The sequence below is a fragment of the Suillus clintonianus genome (assembly GCF_016758775.1).
Source record: "Suillus clintonianus strain FC179 chromosome Unknown DEU56scaffold_49, whole genome shotgun sequence".
Classification (NCBI taxonomy): Eukaryota; Fungi; Basidiomycota; class Agaricomycetes; order Boletales; family Suillaceae; genus Suillus; species Suillus clintonianus.
The window spans coordinates 131713-148155 of record NW_024539273.1 but is presented as its reverse complement, the minus strand read 5'-3'; the positions used below and the strand labels follow the sequence as shown (position 1 = coordinate 148155).

The 16443-nt window shown below is 48.8% G+C and overlaps 5 protein-coding genes across 5 annotated transcripts; 1 reads left to right on the top strand and 4 right to left on the bottom strand.

Moving 5' to 3' along the window:
- Positions 1–487: 487 nt before the first annotated feature.
- Positions 488–2729, bottom strand: DEU56DRAFT_951148 (uncharacterized protein; the record flags this gene model as incomplete). The annotated part of the gene is made up of 9 exons (XM_041359140.1): positions 488–657; positions 707–846; positions 898–1299; positions 1350–1524; positions 1577–1797; positions 1853–2166; positions 2215–2267; positions 2322–2460; positions 2520–2729. The coding sequence occupies 9 exons, from the start codon at positions 2727–2729 to the stop codon at positions 488–490; spliced, it is 1824 nt and encodes a 607-aa protein (XP_041207108.1).
- A 1312-nt stretch (positions 2730–4041) lies between these two features.
- DEU56DRAFT_739180 (uncharacterized protein) lies at positions 4042–4458 on the bottom strand (the record flags this gene model as incomplete). Its single annotated transcript, XM_041348708.1, has 1 exon — positions 4042–4458. The coding sequence occupies one exon, from the start codon at positions 4456–4458 to the stop codon at positions 4042–4044; it is 417 nt and encodes a 138-aa protein (XP_041207107.1).
- Positions 4459–4670: 212 nt separating this feature from the next.
- DEU56DRAFT_739164 (uncharacterized protein) lies at positions 4671–7852 on the bottom strand (the record flags this gene model as incomplete). Its single annotated transcript, XM_041348706.1, has 9 exons — positions 4671–5320; positions 5366–5482; positions 5635–6064; positions 6114–6210; positions 6258–6433; positions 6488–6623; positions 6676–6904; positions 6962–7163; positions 7211–7852. The coding sequence occupies 9 exons, from the start codon at positions 7850–7852 to the stop codon at positions 4671–4673; spliced, it is 2679 nt and encodes an 892-aa protein (XP_041207106.1).
- Positions 7853–9606: 1754 nt separating this feature from the next.
- DEU56DRAFT_739282 (uncharacterized protein) lies at positions 9607–10690 on the top strand (the record flags this gene model as incomplete). The annotated part of the gene is made up of 2 exons (XM_041348717.1): positions 9607–9926; positions 9967–10690. The coding sequence occupies 2 exons, from the start codon at positions 9607–9609 to the stop codon at positions 10688–10690; spliced, it is 1044 nt and encodes a 347-aa protein (XP_041207105.1).
- Positions 10691–11034: 344 nt separating this feature from the next.
- On the bottom strand, positions 11035–11589 carry DEU56DRAFT_739252 (uncharacterized protein; the record flags this gene model as incomplete). Its single annotated transcript, XM_041348713.1, has 1 exon — positions 11035–11589. One exon carries the CDS (start codon positions 11587–11589, stop codon positions 11035–11037), a length of 555 nt encoding a protein of 184 aa, XP_041207104.1.
- Positions 11590–16443: the final 4854 nt, after the last annotated feature.

Here is a 16443-nt window from a genome sequence, read left to right as displayed (position 1 = left end):
GCGTACTAGTCTCCTTTTAGTCCTAACGTCCCAACGAGTCCGTGCGTCTGGGACATTCCGAATTCAACACGATCAAGGTTCAGTTCATTGACTCTGAGGTACCGCTGGATGTACAGCCAAGTTGTGTGGCACATATCCAATGGTCCTTCAAGCGCTCAGCGCTCATCCATAACTCACTCGGGTTTGCACCACAGTAGGAAAGCAGGCAGGTGTCCGGTGGGAAATAAATCGACCTGTGGAATCTCAGGCGACTTCGAACTACTCATCTACCATCCTGTGCCTTGCTTGTGCCTCTGGTGTTCTGCGTGGGACCTGACCGGAATGGATGTGATCATCGGAGCAGGGTCAGGACGAGGCAGCACCTCTTTGTCGGATGATTGCCTTATAAAGTAAGTAAGTTACGTTTCTCCTACTTTGGGAATAGTCAACATTTTTCGCACTCAAGTACACAGACAAGTACGTAGGTGATACAGGTATAACTGAAGCCTCAGAAGGGAAGCTGGAACACAGGTTTTTCTTCAATGTGCATACGCTCGTTCTCCACCCAGACAGGCAGTTTATATCCCCCAATCACTATCTCGGGAACTTTGGCCACAAAGCCGAGCTTTTGCCAGTGCTGAACCATGTCTGTGCTTCCTGGGTAATACTCAGTAGGAACTGCACGAAGTTGGTCAGCACGATGCTTATCCACTTAAGGTAGCCTTACAATCTGGAGTATCTCGCAAGCCACGGGTCCACTGTCTCCTTTTCGGAGCGATATCCTTGACGAACTTGTCCACAGATACGACTTTCTCCGACGCAAAGTCACGGATGTTGATCACATCATCGGGACGAGCAGAGGGCCACCTTTGATGTCTGAGGTTAGTCAAGATTGAGTCTAACAGAACATACACCCACCAGTGGGTGTTGCACTGGTCAAAGTCGCTCTGCCATGGCAGACTCAGACCGCGGCAGATATGGCCAGGCGGGAATTTCTCATGATTGAAGCGGAAAGGAGGGTCTGTTGTAGGGGCATTGAAGATGTACATCTCCGTCTCTCTCGCAGTCCAATGCACCTCGATTCCTGGGTAAAGCGGCTCTCCCACCGTGTGCTCTAGAGCCGCACGTGTCAAGAATAATGGTTGCAGAGGCGTAGGAACTTCGTCAAATGAATTATATTTGCTCCACGGTGCAGGATCGGCGAGGAAAGTACCGTTCTTCCACTTGACAAAATGCTCGTACTGCAGCTTAGTGACTGTGGCGAACCGCTTTATGGGTTCACCTTCGCTCAGGGGTTGGCCAGGTTCAAGTGCATCGCCACTGAAATTTTTTGTCATTGTGATGGATATGCGGGTAAACTTCCTACTCACTCGTTGCCTGAGAGCCGAGGCATATACTTGGTGGAGGCTTGATCTTTGTCTCCGTAGTCCGGAAGTTGTAGGCGGTTGAAGATGTGTTCGCGGAGCAGTCGAGTTGCCTCAGTCGTTGGCCCTGGTGTTGCTAGCTCGTCTTTCATAGTCAAAAAATTTCCCCTCCCACAAACGCCTTATCCGTTTTGACCGTTAGCGTCTGCAGAAAAAGTCGTAGAGAAACATACCATGGCCATCGTACGCTTCACGGTTGACCCACGAAAGTGCATAAGCACCATGCATGACAGGCCATATATCCTGATAGAATTGTGTGTGCTCGTGGTCCTCCCAGCCCGTCTTCTTGTGATAGATATCCGCAATTAGGTCATACATCGTGGTGGGAGACGGAATACCCCATGCGAACTTCGGTGGTGCACTTAAGACAGTCGACTTCTGGAGTGCAGTGAAGCTTGAAATGACTTCGGTCAATAACTATAGAGGTAGAGTCGTACAATCTGGCTCACCTCAAGTTTGCATATGTGACTGTGACGTCAACCCAGCCGTCGCAGGTGTCGTCGACCCAGTCGATGCTATCAAACTCCGAAATAATGTCGGGTTGGAAGTGCGGAACACCTGGCTTTGCGACAGAACAGGAGTAGCCAGCTCCGCCTATGAAGATGAGGCGCCCTTGCTCGTCTGTGCGAATTTCGCCCAGATGAACGGTCACTGCATTTTGTTGAGAACCATGAAAAGAACCAGTCAGTTCTACCCGTGGCAGGGGAGTAGGTACAGTGTGGACTTCAGAGTCGACGATCAAATCCGACCGCTTCTCAGGGCTCTAGAGGGGGTATTGGTAGTGTTAATAGATGTGGACAGGTCTACATACCAAGAGAGGTTGCACATCGGGGTTCCTAAGGCCGCCCCTCAGTCTATCCTGGCCTAGTGAAACAAATGTCAATAACATTCAGAGAGTCGCATGTATAGGGGACATACCATAGAATTCGTAGTATGAGGCTTTGTGATTAGCGACGTGAACACTCCAAGTAATGGTGTACCCCGTGGAGTTTCCTGATGTGATTTCTCCAAGTATGGTGCCGTCGGAGCGATATGCATAGACACGGAAACGAACAGCCTGTATATCGCGTTCAATGCGATCCGAACCTCAGTGAGACATGAAACTGCTAGTCTCACCTGACGTTTGATGCGGTTTTTTGCATCTCTGAACCGGCCATTTAGATCAGCGGGCATATCTTCAGTGCCAGGAATCTCAGAAGGGAGAAACCAATCGATGTCGCCATCTGACTTTCCGGTGCTCAGATCGAACCCAGAGTCTCCTAGGCGAGCAATGCCTATGGGAGGAAAGATTTGTATGTATGCAATGTCAGCGGGCTGAACAGACATGATTTGGAGGACGAGTTCACGGAAATGATGGTATACTTTACTTATACTGTTCCTCAAAGAGTCACGCCTTTTTAGTAACCATGTATGAATATATGAATGTCCGCTAAAGGCCACAGGCTGGTAGTAGAACAGTATAAACCGTGACTGCAGCCCCCATTTCGGGGTTTGACATGGGCGCAACGTGAAATCCAAATTGATATTGATAATCCGAAGAAGATGAATGGAAGATCGCCAATTAAGGCGCAACTACAGGTCAGATGGAGGCGTCAGGGTTGTCAGTGGAAAGGTCCATTAGAAATTACGCGGCACGAAGTTATTTTGATCACTGAGTTCAGCTAGAGGAGTTTGAAGTAGCATTAAGGTTCTCGTCGGAGCCGGGCGTAATCAGTCCCCGGAAAGACCCCACATAACATGAATATTGGGAGAATTAGTAGTTGTCAAATTTGGCCTGGTACCAGTACCGGTGCAGCCTGCAGGAGCATATGCGCGTGAGTAGTTGGTGAGAGTAGTTCGACTCATATAGGATTCCGGGGTGGATCGACTCTCTTTGGCGTGAGAAATGCTGAGGTAGGTGAATATAGCTACTCGTTATCAACATCACCAACTTCAACTCCCACGGTGTTGTACCTCTGACGCTGCCAACAGCAATGGCCACGATTCGCTCGCAGAAGTTTGGCGAGCCAGACAATACTAATGAAGACAATAAGACTTGTTCCTTTTCTTCGACACAATTTGCGGGGTCCAACCTTTACTACAGTCCAGTGTAACACGCTTTCTGAAAGATAGAGAGCCAATCTATTTCATCAGGAAATCATCGAGTGCCTTTTCCCACCTTAAGTTACTTAAAAATAGCATTAAGGCGGCTAAGGGGATTAAGTCACTGTTTGTATCCTTTGTTCAAATTATTCTAAGGGGCGAGGTCATTATAAGTAAGTCAAAGGCAGTCAAGGCAATAGTGAAATTAAGGCGGTTTATTTACATTAATACATTGTTTTAAATCGTTAAAAATAAGCACGCGATGTACTAGTATATAACATTAACGTGTAGAACCGAGCAAGTAGAGGGTGAAAAGACTGCTGTACACGGTCTTGACCCCAGGTATGGAGGACTGTACTGTGTTGGACCGTCCCGCATATGTCGTTGGATAATGGTGTAGCGACGCTGTCGTGGATGTAAGCGAAAAGATGATTCGAGGCTTTGTTGCTCCCCCGAAAGAGCAAAAAGATGATTCGAGGCTTTGTTGCTCCACCGAAAGGGCAAAAAGATGATTCGAGGCTTGGGTCTGGGTCATACCAGATCTCCACGGCTGCCGTCACGGTACGCAATGAAGTATATGCGAGCTCTTGCTCGACGTGAAAAGACTGCTGTACACGGTCTTGCCCCCAGGTATGGAGGACTGTACTGTGTTGGACCGTCCCGCATATGTCGTTGGATAATGGTGTAGTGACGCTGTCGTGGATGTAAGCGAAAAGATGATTCGAGGCTTGGTTGCTCCACCGAAAGGGCAAAAAGATGATTCGAGGCTTGGGTCTGGGTCATACCAGATCTCCACGGCTGCCATCATGGTACGCAATGAAGTATATGCGAGCTCTTGCTCGATGTTCTTGGCAAGCAGACTCTCTTCGGCAATGTCAGGCTCGAGGTATAGAGGGAGGGAGGGATTTTGGTGGCAACATTGTTGCTCCACCGAAAGGGCAAAAAGATGATTCGAGGCTTGGGTCTGGGTCATACCAGATCTCCACGGCTGCCGTCATGGTACACAATGAAGTATATGCGAGCTCTTGCTCGACGTTCTTGGCAAGCAGACTCTCTTCGGCAATGTCAGGCTCGAGTATAGAGGGAGGGAGGGATTTTGGTGGCAATGTTGATAATCTCCTTCAGACGCGGGACATTGAATAAGTGTATAGTTCGAGAAAGGAAGATGGAAGGACATACCACAAGTCACGCTATTTCAAAAGCATGGTGATCCGCGTATCTATTGACGTAGTACGAGTTGAACATGTCGTACGAGTCATGCGGACTGATTTTTGGGATGAAGTCCGGGCCATAGACCGGAATGAGATGGGCGGTGCGAAAGATACAATCGATGTGAATGATTGAAATGTCTGGAATACCATCGTCGGTCATTGTTGGTGTGACAACATACATTCCTGTGTCGGGATCGCGTCCTTCGAGCGCATAAGAATACCAATGAACTATGGCACAAGGATAGTATGACGTCCGATAGTTAAAAGAAAAAAAACACCGGACCCGCGCGACTGCAAGTACACCTATGGGAGAGTCAAAGCCAGTACCCATACTGACGAAGATACAATCATGCCTAGGTTCGCCAGTGCGCCACGATGGTGTTGCCCGGATGTGTTCTCGACGCATACCTCCTGTACCACTCAGATCACTGGGTGCATGGAACAACGCTACAGCAGAATTGAAGAGGGTCACTTTCCCCAGGAATACTTGTGCCGTTGCCGGATCAAACTCAGGAGGGTTGGGGTCTTCTGAATAGCGCTGATCGTGGATAAATTCTTGAATCATCCGAGGGAAGTGTGGAATGTCGAGCTCAAGGCTGAGTGTATGCACATTGCGTACACAACCTGTGTATTGTCAGAAAGGGTCAAGGAGTAAACAGATAAACATACGAGGAGTCGCCGCAAGCCTGACGTGGGACTCCACGGTCGGTCCATCAACAATTTCGCCAGCATCCACCTCAACAGATTGGTTTTGAGGTTCGTGGACATGCAGCCGCCCATTATGACCTTCTTGCGCCATATCAGCCATAGTGTCGTCATCCAATTCTGAGTTGTTGTCTTCATGAACATTCTGACCTGTTTTGAGAGATGAGAACGACTAAATTGTCAGATCAATGATCACTCACGTCTCCGGAGTTCTCCCAAAGCATTGGACAGACAGGATCCGTGAAGCATACCACGTGCCTCAAATTGTACGCGAGCGGCTGCAAGTTTGTCGAGGCGTTGGTTTGTTAGTAGCATTTGTCCGAGCGCATTAAACCTGCTAGATCGGCGCCAAGGTTCTTTAACCGCTTTGATATGCTTGGACTCCGTAATCGAAGAGCAAAGGCCGTTGGGTGCCCCAAAAAGTCGAATCAGTAATTCATAGTGGCATAGGGAGTGTTGACGTGGAAGGGAGAATGTCGAGACCACGCCAGTTGCCTTGAAGATCTCCCGGAATTTGTGAAAGCGGTTGAGGGCATCTTGGAGTTTTACAAGATCATCTTCAGTGAGAGCCTCGTGCCTTACAATGTAGCAAAATTCTAGAAATGCACTGAATGTGCGCACCACGTCTTGAGGAACGTGGCCTTCGATTGCAGCTAGATAGACCTGAATGAGTCAGCTCGCGTGTCGTTCGGAAGGGAATACTCCAGCATACCTTCATCAAAGCCTTCGAATCGTCACCTGTCCATTGCCGAAAACCACGCCCATCAGGAAAGCGTCGCAACCCAGCAAATGGGGCTACTGCTGCTATCCTGTACATCGTTAGTAGTCATTAGCGAGATATCAATTGTTTGCATACCTGCGGTCAATGTCATCCATGATCTCAGCCGCATGACGTGCACTATGTGTGGCCTCCAAATAATCACCTACCCAATCAACTAAATGATCCTTGAACGTCCCCTTAATAATCTGGTGTAAAAGATCGGGAGATAAGAGCTCGTGGATGTCTGCTCGAGGAAAATCGTTCGTAAACGGCTAGTCAATTAGACAGGTGAGATTGGACCTGGCGAGTTTCAGCGAGCAACTTACAATGAGATCGGCAACGATGCCATACTCAAACCAGGCCTGTTTGTATGTTAGCCGTTCGACAAGCAACTCGGTGTGTGCTTCGCGTCGATGCAGACAAGGTTGAGCACCATCGAGGTCCTTATTATTTGCCAGACACCTATTATGATCAAATGAGTCATTACAAAGAGAAAGAAAATCTTGTGACATACCGCGGACACCAATTCTGCACGACGCCAGAGAGAATCAACTGCTCTGGATAATCCGCAATGTATGGGCCCAAGCCATACACCGTTCGTCGAAAGTGCCCATCCGGAAAGCGTGTGACGTCAAACGTTTCCATGAAGGGCTTCACAGACTCGAAAATCTTGGCAAGGGACCGCTGAAACAATTGCCGTCGAAAGTTTCTGTATTTGATGTCATCGTTATGTTCTTTCGTAGCTAAACAAATGAAGGTTATGATGCAATGATATATTTAGAATAATAACAAGCACGTACATTTTGGTATCGAAAGAAATCCAACGAGTACAACGCCATTGCGGTGTGCCCGTCGTACGCTGTTGTGTATGTTCCCGATTGAGAGATACAGCGGGTGATATTCAGTTTGGCCAGTAGCGACAGAAACGACAGTCTTGTCGCTGCCAATAATCAATGGCACGAATGTTGAACCATGATTTTCCTCATTTTGAGCAATAATATCCTGGAGACGACCATTAGTGTGCTAAAAATGTGAATATAAAAGCGTACCGCTTGGTTCCACGCCCAGTCACCCGACATGAAGTTCTTCCAGTACCGTTTGTCCTCGGCGGTATAATCACGATACGGGGAGAACTCAATTCCTTCATCAAAGGCAGAGTTTTCCAGCATGCTGCGTGTCATTTGCAATGGATCTCTATACCACACATCATATTGTCCATCCATCCACGGCGGTACGTCTCGTTCGGGTTTAACTCCGCTGTAGCACATTGTAAAGCTCTTCCAGGGGGTATCGCCAAATGGTGTTGCATCAATGGTAGCGTACATGTCCTTATGGTTTGCAAAAGGGGGAGCGTCGTTGTGCTTGATGAGAGTTGCGGCCCACAAGTCGAGAAGTGTATCAATCTGCTTTGCAGACATTTGATTGCGCGTGAATAAAAATTCTGCTGTCTCAAATTCCGCTCGATCGTTATAAGGTGTCCAGTCGGTTGGGGGTGCATTTGTGAGAGGCGGTGGGGGTGCATCCTGATCAATAAATGACCCGTTAGCATCGCATTTGAGTCCTAAGTCAAAACCTGAGTGATTAGTATGATGGACGTCTTGAAAAACACTCACCTGTGAGGTGCGGATGGAATGTGCGGAATAACCGCCCCATGTCCACCCAAGTACCTTCCTCAGGTACAAAACCTGCATCCTCCTGCTCACCCGCTATGTCTTGATGAAAATCCTCGTTGATAGCCCGGTTTTCACCTTCTGGTGTGGGAGAACGACTCCTTGGAGGTATAAATCCGGGACCTGCAAGTGGAGCCGTGAAATTGAGGTCTCGCTGTATTTGTGGGGTGCCGTGCATTGTATGCGTGTGCTGAGTGAGGCCAGACTTGTTTTTGAAGACCCTGTTGCAGCTAGGAAACCGACAAATGAGCCTGGTGACAGGTGGGGCCATGCTGAGCGGTGAGTGGTCGCAGCAATGGATACGAGGAAGCGGAGCATGTAGGATGCAGACTAGTGCCAAGTGTGTGAATCAGAAATTATGACATATTCAATTGAATAAATAACAACCTTGGCACCTGCGATTCATTGCCACTTTTCTGCTAGCGTCCATATTCCTTCAACGCCTCACTGCCAACGTTCCTTCAACAGCTTGCCCCTCCGTTCTCTACACATGCCTCGTCCCGCAACACGCCCTGGGAATGCCAACAAACATCCCGGACAGATAGTTCTTGAAGCGAATCGAGTAGCGCGCCCGAAGGAAGTAATTGCGGCTGAAAAGAAAAAGATAGCAGCAGAGAAAATAGCGAAGACGACTGCCTTGGATAATGCTCAAAAGCAGGTCGCTGCGAAGGAAGATGCCATGGCTATCGAGCAGATGGCTCAACGTGCTGGCCCTGGACACTTGGTCAGACCAAAGCCTAAGCCACGCCCAGTGACAAAGGCAATCACAGCGTCAACTGAAAACCCCAAGGAGATGCGTAAGCATTACACAATCTATAATGTTGTTGCAAAGACTTACCAATTCTATACCATTTATACAGCTGTTGGGGCAAATCCAGAGCCTCAAAGCACCGACATTCCCAAGAAGAAACACCCAGGCTTAAAACTCACCTTCAAGGATGGTGTCAATGCCAGTCGAAAGGTGTCCAACACCGGTGTGTCATCCTTGAGTCAAACACGTGTTGGAAGTGCTGTTGGTGATGGGAAAGTCCGAAAGTCGCTGTAAGTTCAACTTGACTGTGAATCTGCGATGTTACTTTTATCAGAGCTGACTCTTTATTACTTTGACGTGTTTCACTCACTAAAATGTAGCGCATCTCAATCATCCATACCTTCAGAGGGAGCGGGAGTAGGGAAGTGGGCCAGAAGTGTGGCATCGAAATCCCAACTGAAGCCTTCTGCGCCACCAAGTGCGCGTACCAGTGGTAGGTACAGTCTGATTTTGTGTACATCGCTAATGAATTTTCAGTGATCGCAAACAATGATGTGGAATGGGCCGAAGACGACAACCTACCTGAAGATCATGACGATAGTATGACTATGAGTCAGGGTGGACAGGTGAGTGAATCCATGCTCACGAATGAGGGATACTTGAATCAAGGCAGGGCATTGTTCATATTTTTCAGGATGCTGATGACACACCGAGGGGACGAAAACGTGGATTGTCCGCGGCCTTTTTGGGCGACCTTGAACCCGAAGAGCAGCATGAAATGGAGGAAGACCCAGATGCCGACGCTGATGTTCAGGATGAGGATGTTGACATGGCGGATCAGGTTGACATTAAGCCTGAGGTAAGTACTAGTGGGCCCTGTGAGATAGATGAATTGCTTACCATGATTCTGGAATCTTTTAGGTCTACGAAGTGTCAAACAGTCGGCTCACGTCCTCTGTAGGCAGAATCTACACTGGTAGCCTGACCACACTGACGAATTCCCTTGCAGATGTCAGTTAACGTTATGGAGACCGTAACGGACGACCAGAAATCCAAGTACATCAAAACCGAAAATGGACGCGTGCCACGCACACTCAATCTCAAGAAAGAAAAGCCAAAAAATGCCCACTTGCCCACTGGTGCTCAGAACACGACCTTTCGTTCTATGTTTATTCCAACGGTCATGTACTGGGTCGGAAATGGCAGCTATCCGTGGACTATCCCCGACAACGAACTTTCAGACGTTCTCGAGGATATCTACCACGCGGTGTATAACGAACCTGGAGACTTTGAGGTCGATGGCTGCAATGGCGCCTTCAATGTTGTGAGTGAATCCCTATTCCAGTACTATTAGTTGACTACTATGCTGGCAGGTATGCCAAAGGCTCTCTGAGTGGAGAGGATATTTCGGCTCCACTGCTGTCACCATTCTCATGACATTTTTCGTCTCGATGGATGAATACGAGACCAAGGAGGCGCGGAAAGCATACGCCGAATATCAACTCGAAGATTCACGCTTCGTGTATGAAGATCCAGATAACGAAGACTCGCCTGGAGCTTTCTTATCGGAATTCATTTTGCGCACCTTTGCCGTTCACCTCAGTGCCATCCAAGGATACCAGAAGTGCGACTCGCTTGACTTTGGGTTACCTGGGTATGCAACAGCCCTTGCACTGACCACAGCAGCCGTGAGTTTTCCATCGCCTTTACAAAACTTACTAACATATCATTTGCAGGTCGAGCGTGCACTTATTTTGGCTCGCGATGACCTCATCGAGAAAGATACTTCGGACAATGGGAGACACAAGGTCATGTTAACGCTCAATCCCGCCACGAACAAAATGAGTCACACAGGCACCGCTTTCTCTTCGGGCAATTGGGAGACTGATACGATTGCGTACATGGAGCGAATTGAGGAGCTGCCCTTCGACCGCGTGAGAGAAATTGTTGAACGATCTCAACCGTACATGAAGCGTGCTCGCCGCCGGGGTCAAGACGAAGACACTACTCTCGGCGGTGAAAGTCGGATCCCTGTGAATCCACGTTCACGCATTCGTATCTGTAGTATTTGTTTCTTTATCTTGCATTTTCTTGCTCTGACACCATAATATTTGACAGAACTTGGTCGGCTACTATATGTGCGCTTGTCTCCCCGCTTTGATCATCAATCGCTTCAATCGCTTCAAACGCTGCTCGCGCTATTCATCAATTGCTGTCATACACATTTTCTATATTGTTTTTCGTCATTTTCATAGAACACCTTGTCATCCTTTTTTCGCCTTAAGCTACTTTGGTTGCCCCATGTCTGGTTGAAATAATAGTATCCTTAACTGCCTTATCTGCCTGATTTTAAGGAAAAAGCTCCTTATTTCCTTAATGTAAGGAAATGGATCTCCTTATTTTAAGTGTAAAAAACGGCCTTAAATTTGCCTTATTTGACGAATTAAGGAATTTAAGAAGCGCATAAGGCACTCGATGATTTCCTGATGGCGACGGCTAATGTATGGCGTTCAACTCTGTATTTGCGACAGACTAGGATGAAATGGTGGACGGTTTCGGTAGATCTAGGGCAATGGGGGCAAAATTGCGATGGGGACTTATTTAGACGGTGAAGATGCTTGTTGAGAGCTATATGCCCCGTGCGGAGGCCTATGAGAAGTCCTGTGATTCGTTTCGGGAGAGATGAGGTTAGTTTTACGAATGATCTGTTGAGTAGCGCGGGATCAAGCCTGTTCATTCTTTCAAATCTTGGGGACTTCTCCCATATTTGGGTCCATCTCATTTGCATCTTCCTGCGGTGGTCTTGTTTGAGTGCCGATAGACTGAGGGGGAGTGTACTGTTCTTCAGGTATCGTGGTAGGAGAGCTGGGGGGCTGTTACTTGCTGGGCCTTCCGCAGCTTTCTTTGCGGCCTTGTCCGCTTCCTCGTTACCATGCACTCCCTCGTGGCCTGGTACCCATCTCAATGTGACGTCGTAGTCTGGATGGTCTTTCGAGAGCTTCAACATCATTCTTCTGAACCGTTCTCCTAAATAAGAGCCTGACGTGGTGTATGCGTTTTCACCTGATTTGAGCGCTGCTTGGTTATCGATAGAGATCGAGAGGGGAAATGATAGATGGCGTTCTGTTGATATTAGCTTCGCTGCAAGGGTAAGACCTACCGTTTCTGCCTCGTAGACAGTGTGCTCCTTATCGGTACCTAAATAAAATTTCAGCGTTCTCGGTTGTCTGCCAGTGTGAAATAGAATGGCCGCTGCTCCGATTCTTCCTTCTGCTCCTGATCCGTCGCTGAAGACTTGGATCTGATCCGTGAGGTGAGTATGTTCGTCGATGGCTTCTTCTCTGGAGGGAGAGATGTGGGTTTTGTAAGGGCATACCGAGGAGGGTGGGATTCTTGCGGGTATCAGTGATTCGATCTGATGGGGGATTATGTCGAAGGATCGTGTGAGGCGGTGTAGAGATGATCTATGGGATGCGACGTAGTATCTTGCAGCTCGTCTGATCGGATCGTGGAGAGGGTGGGATTTGGGGAGGGCGGCAATACGGATGATGGCGCGGTGGCAAATGTTTTGAAGGAGGAGTGCGATGGGGAGGACGTTGGAGTGCGCTTCGAGTACATCGGAGGCCGTGCTGTTCATGGCTCCGGTCATAGCTAGGGTGGCGATTCTCTGGATTGACGTCATTTTCTTGACTATGCCTAGGGATCCTCTTTGCATTTCGTCTGATCCTTCCTTGAATGCGGGAGAGAACCAGAGGCTGGCCGCGTAGGTCATTTTCGGGATGGCGATGGCGTTGAATAATTGCCGCATGAGGCGAAGCGGAATGCCTTTGGTCATCGTGGAGAGCCGTTTGAACTGGAGGGTGTACGCTGTGCCTTTTGCCAGGGCGTAGTCTACTTGGGGTTTCCATCTTAGTTCTTGGTCGAGGACTACTCCTAGGAAACGGTGTGTGGCGGATGGGCGGATGTTGATGCCTCTCAGCGTGAGGGTTGGGCGGGGTTTGTTCCTATTCAAAGAAAAGTCCATTAGCGCAAATTTGGACGTTTCGAAACGAGAGTTGTGGTTTTTTGACCACTCGTATCCTCCTCCCGGTTTTTCCATCATGTTCTTGAGAGTAGCGTGCGTGTCGTCGAAGTTGCGTCCTATTGCGATTAGTGCGGTGTCGTCCACGAAAGCGAGGGTCATTTCCTTGAGTGCTTGTCTGCCTGTGGGTTGGTTAGCTATGTCTATTAAATCTGAATTATAAATTATATAGAGTATCATAGATAACGGATCGCCTTGGCCGATCCCGTTATCGATCGGAATCCATTCGGAGGTATATCCGTCGAATCGAAGCTGGGTCTTGCGGTCCCTGAGAACTTGTTCGGTGAAGTTCACAATTTCTCGGGGGATACGGCGAGCGCGCATATTATGAAGGAGGCGGTTCGTCACCGCATTGGGGAAGGCCCCTTCGATGTCGAGGAATAATGCTGAGACGACTTTGTGGGAGCGCCACGCGTTTTTGACGACGTGTTCGAAGAGGTGCAACGAGTCGGTGGTCGAACGGCCTGGTCTCCCGCCGAAGTGGGTTCTTGGAAGGAGTTGATGTTTTTCTAGAATATAAGTTAGTTGATCTGCCACTATTGCCGTTAGCAATTTGCAAGTGGAATTCAAGAGAGCGATAGGACGGTACGCCTTAGGCGTGGTGTAATTAGGTTTGCCTGGCTTACGAAGAATTACCGTAGTGAATTGTCGCCAAGGTTCGTAGTAGGTTCGATGATTGAAGACTGCGTTAAAAAGATAGAGAAGGTAGGGGGTTAGGACGCTTATGCACTGTTTGAATACTATGTTACAGATTCCATCCGGGCCCGGCGCTTTGTAGGCGCTGAGGTTGGAGACGGCTTTGAGGAGTTGGGTTTTGATGATGGGTGAGAATGGGGCTATTGGGTCGGGGTATAAATAGTCTGCGGGAATGTGGTCAGCTTCGGGGGGAGGGGGGAAGAGGGACTCAGCGATCATCCTGCTCTTCTCGTCGTTGGTTGTTGCTTCTAACGTGGATCCGTCCGGTAGGATTTTCACTAGGGTGGGGATTCTTGCTTGTCCGCCGTCAGTGGGGGTTGAGGAGACGTAACGACTTGCGGTCCATATGTCGTTCCCTTCGAGATCCTCCAACCATTCAATCCAGTGGCTTTTCTTCGTTTCCGAGATTTCATTAGCGTATATCTTTTTTGCCTTCTTAAGTTCGGAGTGACATTCATGGTTCTGAATGCCTCTCATCTCGTATGAGGCCCGACTGAGGTGTTGGACTTGTTTTCGAAGTTGCGAGAGTCGGTGCGTCCACCACCGTTTTGAATGTGGGCACGGTTTGGACGTTGGGACGTGGCTTTCGATGGTGTCGGTGATAGCCTTGGTGAGACGGTAAGCGGCCTGTTGGAATTCGTCCTTACTTGCTAATGGTTGGGGAGGGTGGGTAGATAATAGGCCGCTGAGGTGTTCCTTGAAGAGGTCCCAGTCCACTGCCCTCCAATTCCTTCTTGGCGTGGCGTCCGAGCGTTGGGCTTCTAGATTGAGAGATAGAAGTATTGGGACATGATCGGTACAGGGACCGCGTAGCGATGGATCCGTTTTGCAGGTGATGACGTCTTCGATGGATCGTTCGGTCCCGAAGACGTTGTCGGGCCTGGTCCAGTTACCTGTACTTGTCGATTGGAGAGTGGGAATGCCCTTGGGAAGTATCTGGAGTAGTCCATAGTTAGCTAGCATGTCAATAAGCGGTTGAGAGGTGGTATAGTTAAATAAGTGTCTGTTCCGTATATCCTCCCATAATGGATGGTGACGGTTGAAGTCGCCCATCCATAACATTTGACTGTCTTCGTTTGGTCTGATGGTGTTGATGTTACGTTCTAAATAAGAGTTAATATTAGTCAGCGTGTTCTGTGAGTTACCGTCGTTATATATGTTGAATATCGAGTAAGTGCCGAAGGGGCCCGATATTTGGATTATAGATACATCGGAGGAAGGGAACGGGATTTGTTTCCATAAGTTCGTGTCAAGTTTTGTACTAATGAGTGTGATTGCCCTTGTGCGTTGGTGGGGATGGGTGAAGTGTTGGGTCGGGTATACCACGTGCCACCGGTGGTTGGCCGTGGTGTTGCGTAGGAAGTTGATATGGGGTTCTTGGAGGACCATGATGTCCCATTTTGCGGCTTCGGGGCTGTTGAGGAGGGAGGATTGCGCTATTAACGAGGTATTTAGGTTTTGCTGCCATATGTTGAGTCTGACGGGAGGGCGAGGATTGTGTCTATTCATTAGAGAGCGTTTGAGATGCGCTAGGTTCTTCGTCGGCCCAGGAAGAGAGAGGGGGAAGGTTGAGGGCTTCGTGCATTGAGGGAGTTTGGGGGCGTTGAGGGGAGAGCGAGGGTTGGTGAGATGATGATGGTCTGAATCTATTTAGGGATGATGATGGGGAGTAGGATCGTGGTTGGGGTTGAGAACGAGCGTTTTGTGTTGGCTGCAGGGTCAAGGGTAGAGGGCGGTGTTGGGAGGTGAGTACGAGGGTGGTTTGACGTTGGTTGCGTGGACGATTCGGGGGTGGTGGTGGTTGATGGGATGTTGGTGGCGGGGGAGGCGTTCTCGTGGATGGTGGTGGCGGCGGGGGTTTGATGGTTTGTGTCCAAGGGTCCATCGTCGGGAAATAAGGCATCCTGTTTTCGGGGTGTTTCTCGTCTAGGAGGGAGCAATGGCGGCGGAATTCTGGGCAGGCGCGACTCCAACTTGTGTGTTGGTTAGAGTTGCAGTTGATGCATCGAGTTGTCCGGTAAGCGTTGCAATCTGATGTTCTGTGCTGATTACCGCATGTACCGCAAGTATCGTGTGTGGCTTGGCAGGTGCGGGCGATGTGCCCGTAGCGTTGGCACTTCGCACATCTGATCGGCTCCCTTCTGTTCTTTTTCACCTCTATGCGCTCATTCTCTATGCAGATTCCTTCCCTTAGGATCTCATTGGCGACCTTGATGTCGTTTAGTTGGATCAGCGCGAAAGCCTTCTTCTGGGTGATGGAGCGACGGTGGACTGGTTTGATCCATTTGACCGATTCGATTGAGTTTTCCGGAAGGTGGTTCTCTATCTCGACTTTGCGTAGGAAGGTGTTCTGCTCGATCTGAAGATGAATGGGGAGGTATTCAGCTACTATTGGATACAGACGAGGGCGGAGCGATACTGTGTTGTTGAGTTGGTCTGATAACAGTTTCATTCCTTTGGGGCTTTTCAACCAGTTGGATAGTGCTTCGGATTCTAATTCCACTATGATACCTCCATTTCGCAGACGAGATACTGATCGTAGGTTTCCTTCTGGTTTACTAGGGTCTTCGATGTTGGTTATTGCTTCCTTCAGTTTCTTCACTGTTTCCGTTTGTGGGAGGTCCGCAGGGAATAGGTTTTCTTCTGGACTAGGATCTAATAAAATTTGGCGTGCTCGGATTGCTTCGCGGCCTAATGCTCTGTCCGCCGGTGATGGGATGTTCGTTGCTACTGCAGAGCTATAGAGTTGTCGGTCAGCTGGGCCAGGGAGGGGTGTTTGTTGGGTTGGCGGGTTATGATATTGTTTTGAGAGGAGGTCTAATTTTTCCTGGGTAACGTCTAAAGAGGGAGTTAGCGATTGGATGGCGGTCTGGAAATTTTCGAAAGAGTCGTAGAGTAGATCTGCTTTTTCTTCGATACGGTCAGCTGCCGTTTTGATATTATCTTCCTTTTCAGTATGTTCTCTTTCGATCAGTTTATGCAATGCGGATGCTGTTTCCAAGGTTTCGTCGAGTGCTTGAGATGCGTTGTGTATGAGTGCGATTTGCGGGGAGATTGCAGCTACCACGTGATCGATTAGTTTGG